Raw genomic sequence first — 12247 nt, 5'->3', positions numbered from 1 at the left:
GTTAATCTGTATTATTTTTCTAGATTCCATGTGTATGTTAAGTCAGTTCGGTCATGTCCAACTCTTTGTGACCCTATGGACTGTAGCCTTCCAGGCTCATCCATCCATGGGATTTTCCAGGCAAGAATACTAAAGTGGGTTGTCATGCCCTCCTCCAGGGGATCTTCCCATCCCAGGGATAGAACCGGGTCTCTTATGTCTCCTGCATTGGCAGGTAACTTCTTTACCACTAGTACCACCTGGGAAGCCCCCTAGATTCCATATATATGCATTAATATATGATATTTGTTTTTCTCTTTCTGACTTCACCTGTATGACAGACTCTAGGTCCATCCACATCACTACAATGACCTAATTTCATTCCTTTTTATGGCTGAGTAATATTCCATTATACATATGTACCACATCTTTATCCATTCATCTGTTGAGGGACATTTAGGTTGCTTCAGTGTCCTGGCTATTGTAAAGAATGCTGCAGTGAACATTGGGATGCATGTATCTTTTTGAATTATGGATTTCTCAGGGTATATGCCCAGTAGATGGGTTTGATAAAGGACAGAAATGGTATGGACCTAACAGAAGCAGATGATATTAAGAAGAGGAGGCAAGAATACACAGAAGAACTGTACAAAAAAGATCTTCACGACCCAGATAATCATGATGGTGTGATCACTCACCTAGAGCCAGACATCCTGGCATGTGAAGTCAAGTGGGCCTTAGGAAGCATCACTACGAACAAAGCTAGTGGAGGTGATGGAAGTCCAGCTGAGCTATTTCATATCCTGAAAGATGATGCTGTGAAAGTGCTGCACTCAATATGCCAGCAAATTTGGAAAGCTCAGCAGTGGCCACAGGACTGGAAAAGGTCAGTTTTCATTCCAATCCCAAAGAAAGGCAATGCCAAAGAATGCTCAAATGACCGCACAATTGCACTCATCTCACATGCTAGTAAAGTAATGCTCAAAATTCTCCAAGCCAGGCTTCAGCAATACGTGAACCATGAACTTCCAGGTGTTCAAGCTGGTTTTAGAAAAGGCAGAGGAACCAGAGGTCAAATTGCCAACATCCGCTGGATCATCGAAAAAGCAAGAGAGTTCCAGAAGAACATCTATTTCTGCTTTATTGACCACGCCAAAGCCTTTGACTGTGTGGATCACAAGAAACTGTGGAAAATTCTGAAAGAGTTGGGAATACCAGACCACCTGACCTGCCTCTTGAGAAACCTATATGCAGGTCAGGAAGCAACAGTTAGAACTGGACAGGGAACAACAGACCGGTTCCAAATAGGAAAAGGAGTACCTCAAGGTTGTATATTGTCACCCTGCTTATTTAAATTATATGCAGAGTACATCATGAGAAACGCTGGGCTGGAAGAAGCACAAGCTGGAATCAAGATTGCCAGGAGAAATATCAATAACCTCAGATATGCAGATGACACCACCCTTATGGCAGAAAGTGAAGAGGAACTGAAAAGCCTCTTGATGAAAGTGAAAGAGGAGAGTGAAAAAGTTGACTTAAAGCTCAACATTCAGAAAAATAAGATCATGACATCTGGTCCCATCACTTCATGGGAAATACATGGGGAAACAGTGTAAGACTTTATATTTTTGGGCTCCAAAATCACTGCAGATGGTGACTGCAGCCATGAAATTAAAAGATGCTTACTCCTTGGAAGGAAAGTTATGAACAACCTAGACAGCATATTAAAAAGCAGAGACATTACTTTGCCAACAAAGGTCTGTCTAGTCAAGGCTATGGTTTTTCCAGTAGTCATGTATGGATGTGAGAGTTGGACTGTGAAGAAAGCTGAGCGCCGAAGAATTAAAGCTTTTGAACTGTGGTGTTGGAGAAGACTCTTGAGAGTCCCTTGGACTGCAAGGAGATCCAACCAGTCCATCCTAAAGGAGATAAGTCCTGGGTGTTCATTGGAAGGACTGATGCTGAAGCTGAAACTCCAATACTTGGGCCACCTCATGCGAAGAGTTGACTCATTGGAAAAGACCCTGATGCCGGGAGGGATTGGGGGCAGGAGGAGAAGGGGACGACAGAGGATGAGATGGCTGGATGGCATCACCGACTTGATGGACATGAGTTTAAGTAAACTCTAGGAGTTGGTAATGGACAGTGAGGCCTGGTGCTGCGATTCATGGGGTCGCAAAGAGTCGTACACGACTGAGTGACTGAACTGAACTGATGCCCAGTAGTGGGATTATTGGAACATAGGGTAGTTCTATTTTTAGTTTTTTAAGGAAGCTCCACACTGTTCTCCATAGCAGCTGTATCAATTTACATTCCCACCAACAGAGTAGGGGGGTTCCCTTTTCTCCACACCCTCTTAAGCATTTATTGTTTGTAGATTTGTTTTGATGATGGCCATTCTGACCAGTGTGAGGTGAAAAAATATCAAACAGTTCATTTGCATGTCATCCTTGCACAGAGGCCATGATAATCTTCTCTTTATCATTCCAATTTGCAATATTTGTGCAGCTGAAGCAAGCACAAGATAGTTTCCTTTAAATTACCTATATTTTCCTGCCAGCTGGATTAGAAACACAATTGTTATTTTTTAAATCAAATTATGTTTCTATTTTTATCTCAAGGTTTCAGCCATACCCCCACTCCCCACCAATCTGCTCAAAAAAATTATAGTACATTCTATTGTTCACAATAGCTACCAAATAATCATTTGTTGACCAAGCACACAGTCCCTAACTCTGAAGAGCCAAACAATTGAAAAAATCCTTAACTTTCTGGGGCTGAACAACCAAGAGAAATTCAAGGATATGTGAGAAGACAGATGCTATCTTGGCCATCATTGTCAGGTTTTGTTCATTATTCATATCATTCTTGCCTACCTAGTTTCTTTTACTCTTTATGTAAATCTTTTGAAAGGTTTGGGGTGTTTGTGGTTTGTGGGCTTGGGATCAACTTGTATTTGTATTGCTCTTGTGATAACTAAAGGCTAACATGTTGCTTTAAAGTTGCCATGACAACGGACAAAATAAAGAGCTGATTATGACATGTTTGTGGGACACCTTTTACAGGAAAGAGGCAAGGGGCAGATGGCAGCAGACCGGGACATGCAATGAAGTGTACCACAGGGGTCAAGGTATACATCTAAGCAAAACAACAACCCAAGATCATGGCACATGACTACGGAACAGCAAATGTTGATCAGGGAACACAGCCAGGTTGGTATAAATATCTGTGGGTAAAAATGGGAAGTAAAATCATTTCTTTAAATACTGTGTTTGCCACTCTAGTATATAGAAATCTTTGTTTTTGTAGTATTTGTTCCTTTTGACTTTCCAACTTGAGTATGTCCTGTTTCTATTTTTACAGGTTTCAGGTTCTTGTTATATAGCTGAACTTAAAGAGAATCCCTCCTTTTTGGTAGTAGCTGGAAACTTATTGCTATCTCATGTATTTAATCATTTCATATTCTTAACCCCTTTTCTCAAAACTCTCTCTTAGTTGCTCTTTCCTTGTTTCATTATGCCTATTTTCTTAGTGTTATGTACTTTGTTGTTGCTTGGTCACTAAGTCGTGTCCAACTCTTGCGACCATTTTCCATTAAACCTTATTGCCTGCCAAGAATATTAACAAACTCTTTGAAAAGTAAAATAAGCAGTAGATTGGAAGTAAGAGCTCTTTGTTCTCTGATGTTCTCCATATTTTTATCTTATTCAGATGGTTTCGTTTTGACCCTCTGTTCTGTACTTAACCACTGCCTCTGCAGTCACCCTGACTGAGTAAAGACTCAGTTTTAGCTGCCATCTTTCATAAACTCTCCAGCTTACCCTGGGAAATTCCACAATGGCTTTCAGGAATTTTGGTACCAGCCCAGATTCTATTGCTACCTAGTTATGTGCCATTACTCTCTCTGGAATTTTATCAACTGTAAAATAGAAAATACTTACCTAATTTACAAGATAGCTATGAAGGGCAAGTTACTTAAACCTGTATTTATTTATAAAATAATTTAATAAATATTTATTGAGTGCTTACTTGTTCAGAAATAGTGTCCAGAGAAATATCCAGAGGCGCCTGGTCTGTCTTTTCACTTAAATAGAACGGCAGAGGAATCTTGGCTTTGCCACTTAGTAGTTGTAATTTGAGTAATCCCTCTGAGCTTCAGTTTCCTCCTTTGAAAAATGGGCATTGTGATGGTGCCTACCTCACAGAGTTACTGTAAACATTAAATGTGATCACATATTTCAAGTGCTTAGGACGGTACCTGGCACATAATAAATGGCCCCCAAATGGTAGCTATTGTTAACCTGTCTTATATCAGGAATGGAGACTCCAAATCATCCTCATGTCAGGGATTTAAGTAACCTAATTCTGCCTAATATAATTACACTTTTCTTATTCTAGTCTCAGAATGAAGAATGATTATGATCTTTCATGTTTATGACATAAACGTCATGAACTGTTTCAAGATAATCCCATTTATTTTAAATTCACCACTGATTGGCCGAGTAGGGTTAACGATTGAACCAATTGAGATAAATATGTGAAAACATTTTTTTAAACTATAAAGTGCTATACCGTGTTATAACTCTTTTAATTAATAACTCCCATTTCAATCATTTCACTTGCCTTCTCTGCCATTTCTCTATATGGTCCTAAGATGGGTGGCTTTTCAAAATTATTAGCATGGAGTTAAGATTTCAGTACTCAACGTGGCTCAATAACTGGTGGTAAAAAAAAAAAATTCTAAAAGAGCAGTTCTTAGAATGTTTCAATCCATGATAACATTGTTAAAGGGCAACACTGATTTGAATGGATACTAAATTCTGAGATTTTAAAGAAATAAGCCTCCTTGCTTTAACCCTAACTTTTTCTTAGCTAGATTTTATTCAATGTAAAAAATACACACTGCATGATTATGGTGAAACACACACACACACACACACACACACACACGGGATGAAATTGTGTTAGGACTTTAACAGGACCCTTTGAGAGCGGGTGGTCCTCGCCCCCACCGCCACCCCCAGGCTTTAGTGTTTTTTACATTGCAAAGGTGTAGGATGTCTTTTGTAACAGGATGGAAAAATTCTTCATGGGAGGTAGCAAGCTTGTCAGCCTCAGTCATGAGACAATGAGCTAACCAAAACTGAGTATTAGACTTAGGGCAGAAAGGATGGCGCTCCCATACACCTTATTTCCATCCTTTCTTGCCTAAATAATGCTTAAGGAAACCATGCCAGGGTTAACACGGGAGGAGAGGAGGAACAACCAAGGTGAATTCGCACTAGGGAGAGAGAATAGAGTACCTGGCTTAAAAAGGCTCCTTTACTGCGCGTGCGCCCCCATCATGGCGGACAAGGCGCCTGTAATAATGTTCATTGCTTACGTAGTAAATGTGCGTCAGCGGGCCGGACCCAGGACGCATGCGCAGGGGCGCAGTGCCCAAAAGATTCTGCAAGGCAGTGGGTTGTGGTTTTTGTTTTGGCCGGAAAGTCTTACCCGGGTTTCCTTGGCTGAGGGAAATAAAGGAGGATTCACGGATTACAATAAACTCCTCATGTTCATTACAGGCTTGGAGGTGGGAGATCTCAGTGTTAGGAGGGTCGGAGCCAGTCCTGTCCCACTTTGTGCCCACTGGTGTTAGGGATGGTAGGGCTGCAAATGTGAGCACGCACTTGTCTAAGAACTTCCTCCTCTCTTTCCTTGTTCCTCTTTCCTCTCTCCCTACATCATCTCCTTACTTAGCTGACTTGTTCTTATGTGAACGGGAGCCAGAAAAACCGGAGAGCTCCAAACAAAGCTTCTGCACGGACAGAGCACGGGAGAAAATGGAACTACATTTTGAGGTGCTGCGGAGTTCAACCACTACAGAAGATAACACTTTGAGACGATCCAGCAGCGCCCCTTTGATCAGTGGCTTTGGGTGAGCAGGATTGAGATACTGGAGGAGGCCTGCGGGGGCGGGAAAGGGTGGCAAGAGTTGCAAGAAAGTGACTTACAATAGCATTCCCACTCCTTGACTCATCGAGGTTCTGCAGGTTATCTCCCTTGCTCTTGGTGACCGGAAGATCCCACTCTCAGCCTGGGAGCTGGGGGGGAAGGGGGACGGGCTGGCTGGAGGGCAAGGGCACAAATGAAACGGGACGTCCTCTTCTGACAGTTCATCAAGATCAAGGACCCAAAAGCAGCAGCTGTTTGGTGTGGAGCACGACTTTCTCTAACTTCACCCCATCTCTTACCCACACCATTGAAGAAATTGTGTACTCCCCACCCTCACCTCCAGATCTGTAATGACTGTAATTTTTGTCATTCTCTGCTTTGTCTGCTTTGTCACCTCTGACCTTCACCTTAGCACACTCAGAGTGGGAATGGTTGTCAAGTAAATAAGTTTGGGGCTTTTTTACACCTAGTTTTTATTTGAACAAAAAGTTTAGCTATCACAGAAAATTGATCTCCTAACTTTGTATTCTCAATGACCTATATTGGCCCTACTTACTTCTTGGCAGGTGAAAGTTTTTTTCTCATATGCATAAAACACACACACACATATATATATGGCACATAGACAGATATGCAGTATATTTGTGCTATTAAAATTGTCTGGGAATTCTCGAAGAGGAGCTAATAAGGAGGGAGGAAATGTCTAAAAAGACTCTTTAGAGATCTGATGATGAAAAAAGGTTTAAAAGATTAACTGATGGTTAACTGTATTTCCTGCATATATCCAAAGATCTGGCCTGACTCAAACTTATTCCTTAAAATAGAATTTTAAAGTGAGATCTTGGGTTTCACATCCCAGTATCATAAGTTTTTCTCAATATTGTAAAAATGTCTGGAAAATGAATTCACTGCAAAATTATTAAGTTTGCACCTCACCTTTTGCTGGCATCATCCTACTTGATAGCTGTAATTCACAACTATTATATGAGAACTCAAGAGACCAGGTCTACCCTCCTTGTTTAATGTATGGTCTAACAGGCCCAGCGATCTCCAAGATGTCATAGTCAGTAATCGATCAGTACTAGGAAGCTGTGGCTCCAGACTCCTAAGCTAGTGCTTTGTCCACTACTAATCAATATCTAAACTGATTAATTAAATACATGCAGCTTTCTGGTCTTTTGAGTTAAGGGAAAATATGTTCTAACAAAATGAAAAACAAACTAAGAGTGACCTGAAAATAATACATTACCTTTTAAAATAGGCAGATAGAAAAATAAGAGCTGGGGACAGCTCTGCATGTTGTACTGAGAACAAGAACATGCTATAAATTCAGGATTCTACTCTTAAATCCTGTTGTGTGAATAAATGAATTGTTATGGGTGCACTCTGCTAGTAGAAGAAAATGCTTGGAAATGTTCATTTTATTGAAAAGCTCTATGAAATGAAGAAACAAGTCACAAATATGTAGATGATGGAGGATATATATTTGCAGGAACATGTGGATCCTATTTAATATATTAAGTGCTGAGGCGGGGGGTGGGGGGCAGCTGACCAGGTCCCTTTTCCCAATCCTCAAAGTCCTGGAAACAAAGAGAGTGATCACAGTTATCCCTTCATACTTTACTTTGTTCTGCAAAAGATTAGAAATTTTTATTATATTAGAGCATGATTACAGTGTAGAACCCCATAGCTTAAGATCCTGATGCTGGACGTGAAGTTTTGTACAGAAAGGTGAAGGGCAGTTGCATATTCCTCTAGTAGGAATTAACCCGAAAGATAGACGAAGTCCAGGGACTCTTGTCTATCAAGAAGAAGTAGCATAGGAATGATAGATGACGTGCCTGAGGTCAAGGAACTTGTCCAAGTGATCTGAGGGCATATTTTGTCCTGTTGTGACAAGCTTAGCGTGTAATCAACAAGAAAAATTTTGAGAATTACACCAAGCCTTAGTTGCATTCATTTTCTTGCAGAGTCTTTTCAGTGGAGTATGTCCACTGCTCACTGCACTTTCTTTTAGTTGGCCTCTCATACTCATTGCCTTGCCTCTTTCACAGCTCGCTAAATATTGTTGCACTTCTTTCAAGCACTTTTCCAATTTTGCTTGATGTTAACTATGTATAAAGACTCTCTGTCTCCCTTGCACCAGCATTTGCAGAATTTGTTGTGTGAATGTCAACTCTTTAATACAAATATCACTATTTCTTAACCTCCTGTACAGTTTTGTATTCATCTTGTATTAATAAAAATATCAATGTCAAAAGTTTTGAACCTCTTGATTCTATCTTTAGCCCCTCGAGGTGGCTGACTTCACTAGTGGTGTCAATGATATTATTTAAAGGTATTTTTTTCTTCTACTTCTCTGGCCCTTATTAGGCCCTTATTAGAATTAGAGATTAAGTTCTTGGATTTCTGCCAGTGCCCTCCCTCTTTAAATACCGCTAGTCTGACCCTCGGAGAAGGCAATGGCACCCCACTTCAGTACTCTTGCCTGGAAAATCCCATGGACATAGGAGCCTGGTGGGCTGCAGTCCATGGGGTCTCGAAGAGTCGGACACGACTGAGCAACTTCCCTTTCACTTTTCACTTTCACGCATTGGAGAAGGAAATGGCAACCCACTCCAGTGTTCTTGCCTGGAGAATCCCAGGGACAGAGAAGCTGGTAGGTTACAGTCCATGAGGTCGCAAAGAGATGGACATGGCTAAAGCGACTGAGCACATGCACAGTGGTTTAATAAGCTTGTATTAATACAAACCTGGAAGAAGAATAATGGTCATTAAGAGTTATTGCTTTAGGGATGTAACTGGCATAAATATAGTGCAGTTTAGACAGAGCTGCTTACTGATCATTTAAACATTATCTCATTATATTGCATGCCAGGCCTCCCTGACCCTCACTATCTCCTGGAGTTTGCTCAAGTTCATGTCCATTGAATTGGTGATGCTATCCAACCATCTCATCCTCTGCTGCTCTCTTCTTTTGCCTTCAATCCTTCCCAGCATCGGGGTCTTTTCAAATGAGTTGTCTCTTTGCATCAGGTGGCCAAAGTATTGGAGCTGCAGCTTCAGCATCAGTCCTTCCAATGAGTATTCAGGGTTGATTTCTCTTAGGATTGACTGGTTTGATCTCCTTGCTGTCCAAGGAACTCTCAAGAGTCTTCTCCAACACCACAGTTAGAAAGCATCAATTCCTTGACACTCAGCCTTCTTTATGGTCCAGGTCTCACATCCATACATGACTATTAGAAAGACCATAGCTTTGACTAGATGGACCTTTGTTGGGAAAGTGATGTCTTTGCTTTTTATTATACTGTCTAGGTTTGTCATAGCCTTCCTTCCAAGAAGCAAGCATCTTCTAATTTCATGGCTGAAGTCATCATCCACAGTGATTTTGGAGCCTGAGAAGAGAAAATCTGTCAGTGCTTCCACTTTTTCCCCTTCTCTTTACCATGAAGTAATGGGACCAGATGCCATGATCTTATTTTTTTTGAATGTTGAGTTTTAAGCCAGCTTTTTCACTTTTCAGTTATGGTCTTATTAAATAAAATTGGCAGACAAAAATTTAAGGGAGAGTGTAATTGTTAGCCTTAAGAATTATCTCAGCAGAGGGAAGGGATCAGTTGGAAGTTTGGGGTTGACATATACACACTACTATATATAAAATAGATAACTAGTAAGGACTCAATGTATAGCACAGAGAACGCTACTCAATACTCTGTAATGCTTATGTGGGAAAAGAATCTAAAATAGAGTGTATACATGTGCATGCATAACTGATTCACCTTGCTGTACACCCGAAACTAACACAACATTATAAATCAACTATATACCAATAAAAATTTTTTAAAAAAAGAATTACCTCCCACATACAAAAGACAGTGGAAATATGCAACCCATTAGTGACCCTCCAACTTCCTAGTGAAAGTGAAAGTGAAGTCGCTCAGTCGTGTCCGACTCTTTGCCACCCCATGGACTGTAGCCCACCAGGCTCCTCAGTCCATGGGATTCTCCAGGCAAGAATACTGGAGTGGGTTGCCATTTCCTTCTCCAGGGAATCTTCCCGACCCAGGGATCGAACCCAGGTCTCCCGCATAGCAGGCAGGGGCTTTAACCTCTGAGTCACCAGGGAAGCCCTCCAACTTCCTAGTAGTAACTGCTAAAATATATTCCTGTTCTTGTAGGGGAAAATGACTGGGAAAGGAAGTAAAAATACACATATACACATATCCTCTCATAAATATTGTTACTGCAAATTACTGCACTGCAAAGATGTATCTCAAGGCTCCATAAGCTTTTAATAGGGAAAATGAATACTGAGAAGACTTAAATGTATGGTCGAATAAGATCTGTGCTTAGAAGGGAAAGAAAGTGCTAGGGTAATTAAAAGAAGGGAGTTAGAAATGACAGCAGGATTGGTGAGGAATATAGGAAAGTCTTGGATAGATGACACTTAAGATGGGTCCTAACAAATAGACTGATAGGAAGCAGACTGGAAGAAAGGGGGCCAGGTAACTGAACAGCATTTCAAGAACATGAAATAGGCTTGGAAGTAGGAAAGTATAGGTGTATTCCAGAATGCTGGTCAACTCTGCCCGGATCACTGGCTCCCAAATGTTTACCTACTGACCAGTGCTGATCCCAGGTGACATTCTACCAAATCCATGGTTTTAAAAAGTTAAATACAGCATACTTTACTGGGCATTACTGTATTTTACTCAGATTGTCAGTCCTGCTTTTTTTTAAAAATAACAAAATGCCCTTTTATAAATGAAATGATGGTAGTTGATGAGATTTTTTAAAAAATGACCTTACTTGGCAAGAGAAAATGCAACTGCATGTTTGTGCCGAGATTTTGTTTTGAAATTTTCCTAGTCTATGAAATCCAAAAGTCTGTGGAGCTAAATTGTGGAGGGCTTTGAAAGTTATAGTGTGTGTGCCAAGTTGCTCAGTCGTGTCCAACTCTTTTGGGAACTTATAGGCTGTAGCCCACCAGGCTCCATCTATCAATGGGGATTCTCCAGGCAAGAATACTGGAGTGGGTTGCCATGCCCTCCTCCAGGGGATTTTCCCAACCCAGGGATTGAACCCAGGTCTCCCACATTGCAGGCAGATTCTTAACCATCTGAGCCACCAGGGAAGCCCAAAAGTTATAGTAAAGAATGTAACTGAATTCAGCAGGCAATGAAGAGAATCACTGAAAGTGGTAAGCAGGAGAGCAAGCTGATTGCAGTAGGAAAAGAACAGAGGTGAGCTGACCAATTAGTTTATTACAGAGTCGGTGGAAAAGTAAGAATGCTTTGAATTGGTTTTTAGCAAGGAACCTGGAAAGCATGATGGACATGAAAAATTATGGGTAAAACCTAAAAGAACTGGCACTGAATTGGATATAGGGGGTGGAAAAGAACATGTTAAAGATAGTCTTTTATTATCATTAGGGAAACCTGGATGAAAGGTACACAAGAACCCTCTATATTCTTTTTGCAATTTCTTGTGAGTCTTAGTTTCAAAATAAAAAAAGTTATAACAACATACTACTATATTTAAAGTAGGCAACCAACAAGGACTTACTGTATAGCACAGGGAACTCTCATCAATATACTATAATAACGTAAATGAGAAAGAATTTGTAAAAATGATATATATGTATGTATAACTGAATCAGTTTGCTGTATATCTGAAACTAACACATTCTAAATCAACTAGAGTCCAATATAAAATTAAAATGTTTCTAAAGTTATAGCAAAATGAAAACATAAATAGGAAAAGATTTCTTCAGGGTCCCAAGCTCAAATCAGGTCAAGGCTGGCTAAGTAGGCACTTTCAAAGTTGATGGAACTAGGAACGTCTTCAGCAGGCAGTTGTTGCTCAGCTCAGTACATTGGTGCCATGGGGGAATGTGACCCATTGTGGCAAAATCTTGCAAAATTTCAATAGAAGCCAGAAACCTGGAATCCAAATTCTTTATGTGAAATCTCCATAGTTGTTCCAAGTGTGCACAGCTAATTAAAACACATTTTTAACACTGGGTAGGCCAAATGATGGAGAAGGCAATGGCACCCCACTCCAGTACTCTTGCCTGGAAAATTCCATGGACAGAGGAGCCTAGTAGGCTGCAGTCTATGGGGTCGCTAAGAGTCAGACACGACTGAGCGACTTTACTTTCACTTTTCACTTTCATGCATTGGAGAAGGAAATGGCAACCCACTCCAGTGTTCTTGCCTGGAGAATCCCAGGGATAGGGGAGCCTGGTGGGCTGCCGTCTATGGGGTCACACAGAGTCGGACACGACTGAAGCGACTTAGCAGCAGCAGCAGCAGGCCAAATGAAACACATC

At 40.8% G+C, this 12247-nt stretch overlaps 1 protein-coding gene and 1 non-coding gene across 3 annotated transcripts in view; one reads left to right on the top strand and one right to left on the bottom strand.

The window, feature by feature from the left end:
* Positions 1-2396: 2396 nt before the first annotated feature.
* LOC122436143 lies at positions 2397-2502 on the bottom strand. The gene has a single exon (XR_006267911.1). It is a non-coding gene; the product is annotated as a U6 spliceosomal RNA (small nuclear RNA).
* A 202-nt stretch (positions 2503-2704) lies between these two features.
* LOC122435820 (PABIR family member 1-like) overlaps positions 2705-12247 on the top strand; it is a 33267-nt gene continuing 23724 nt past the window's right edge. The window contains exons 1-3 of one of the 2 annotated variants that reach the window (XM_043459890.1): positions 2705-2822; positions 3045-3191; positions 5722-5899. In XM_043459890.1, the coding sequence (XP_043315825.1) occupies positions 3143-3191; positions 5722-5899 (227 nt within the window). In that variant the 5' untranslated portion in view covers positions 2705-2822; positions 3045-3142. Of the gene's footprint in view, positions 2823-3044; positions 3192-5403; positions 5555-5721; positions 5900-12247 lie in introns of those variants that run through there. The other variant, XR_006267710.1, reaches the window with a different exon arrangement.

The sequence above is a fragment of the Cervus canadensis genome, chromosome X, assembly GCF_019320065.1.
Source record: "Cervus canadensis isolate Bull #8, Minnesota chromosome X, ASM1932006v1, whole genome shotgun sequence".
Taxonomy (NCBI): domain Eukaryota; kingdom Metazoa; phylum Chordata; class Mammalia; order Artiodactyla; family Cervidae; genus Cervus; species Cervus canadensis.
The sequence above is the reverse complement of the archived record's forward strand: the minus strand, read 5'-3'. Positions and strand labels throughout refer to the sequence as shown.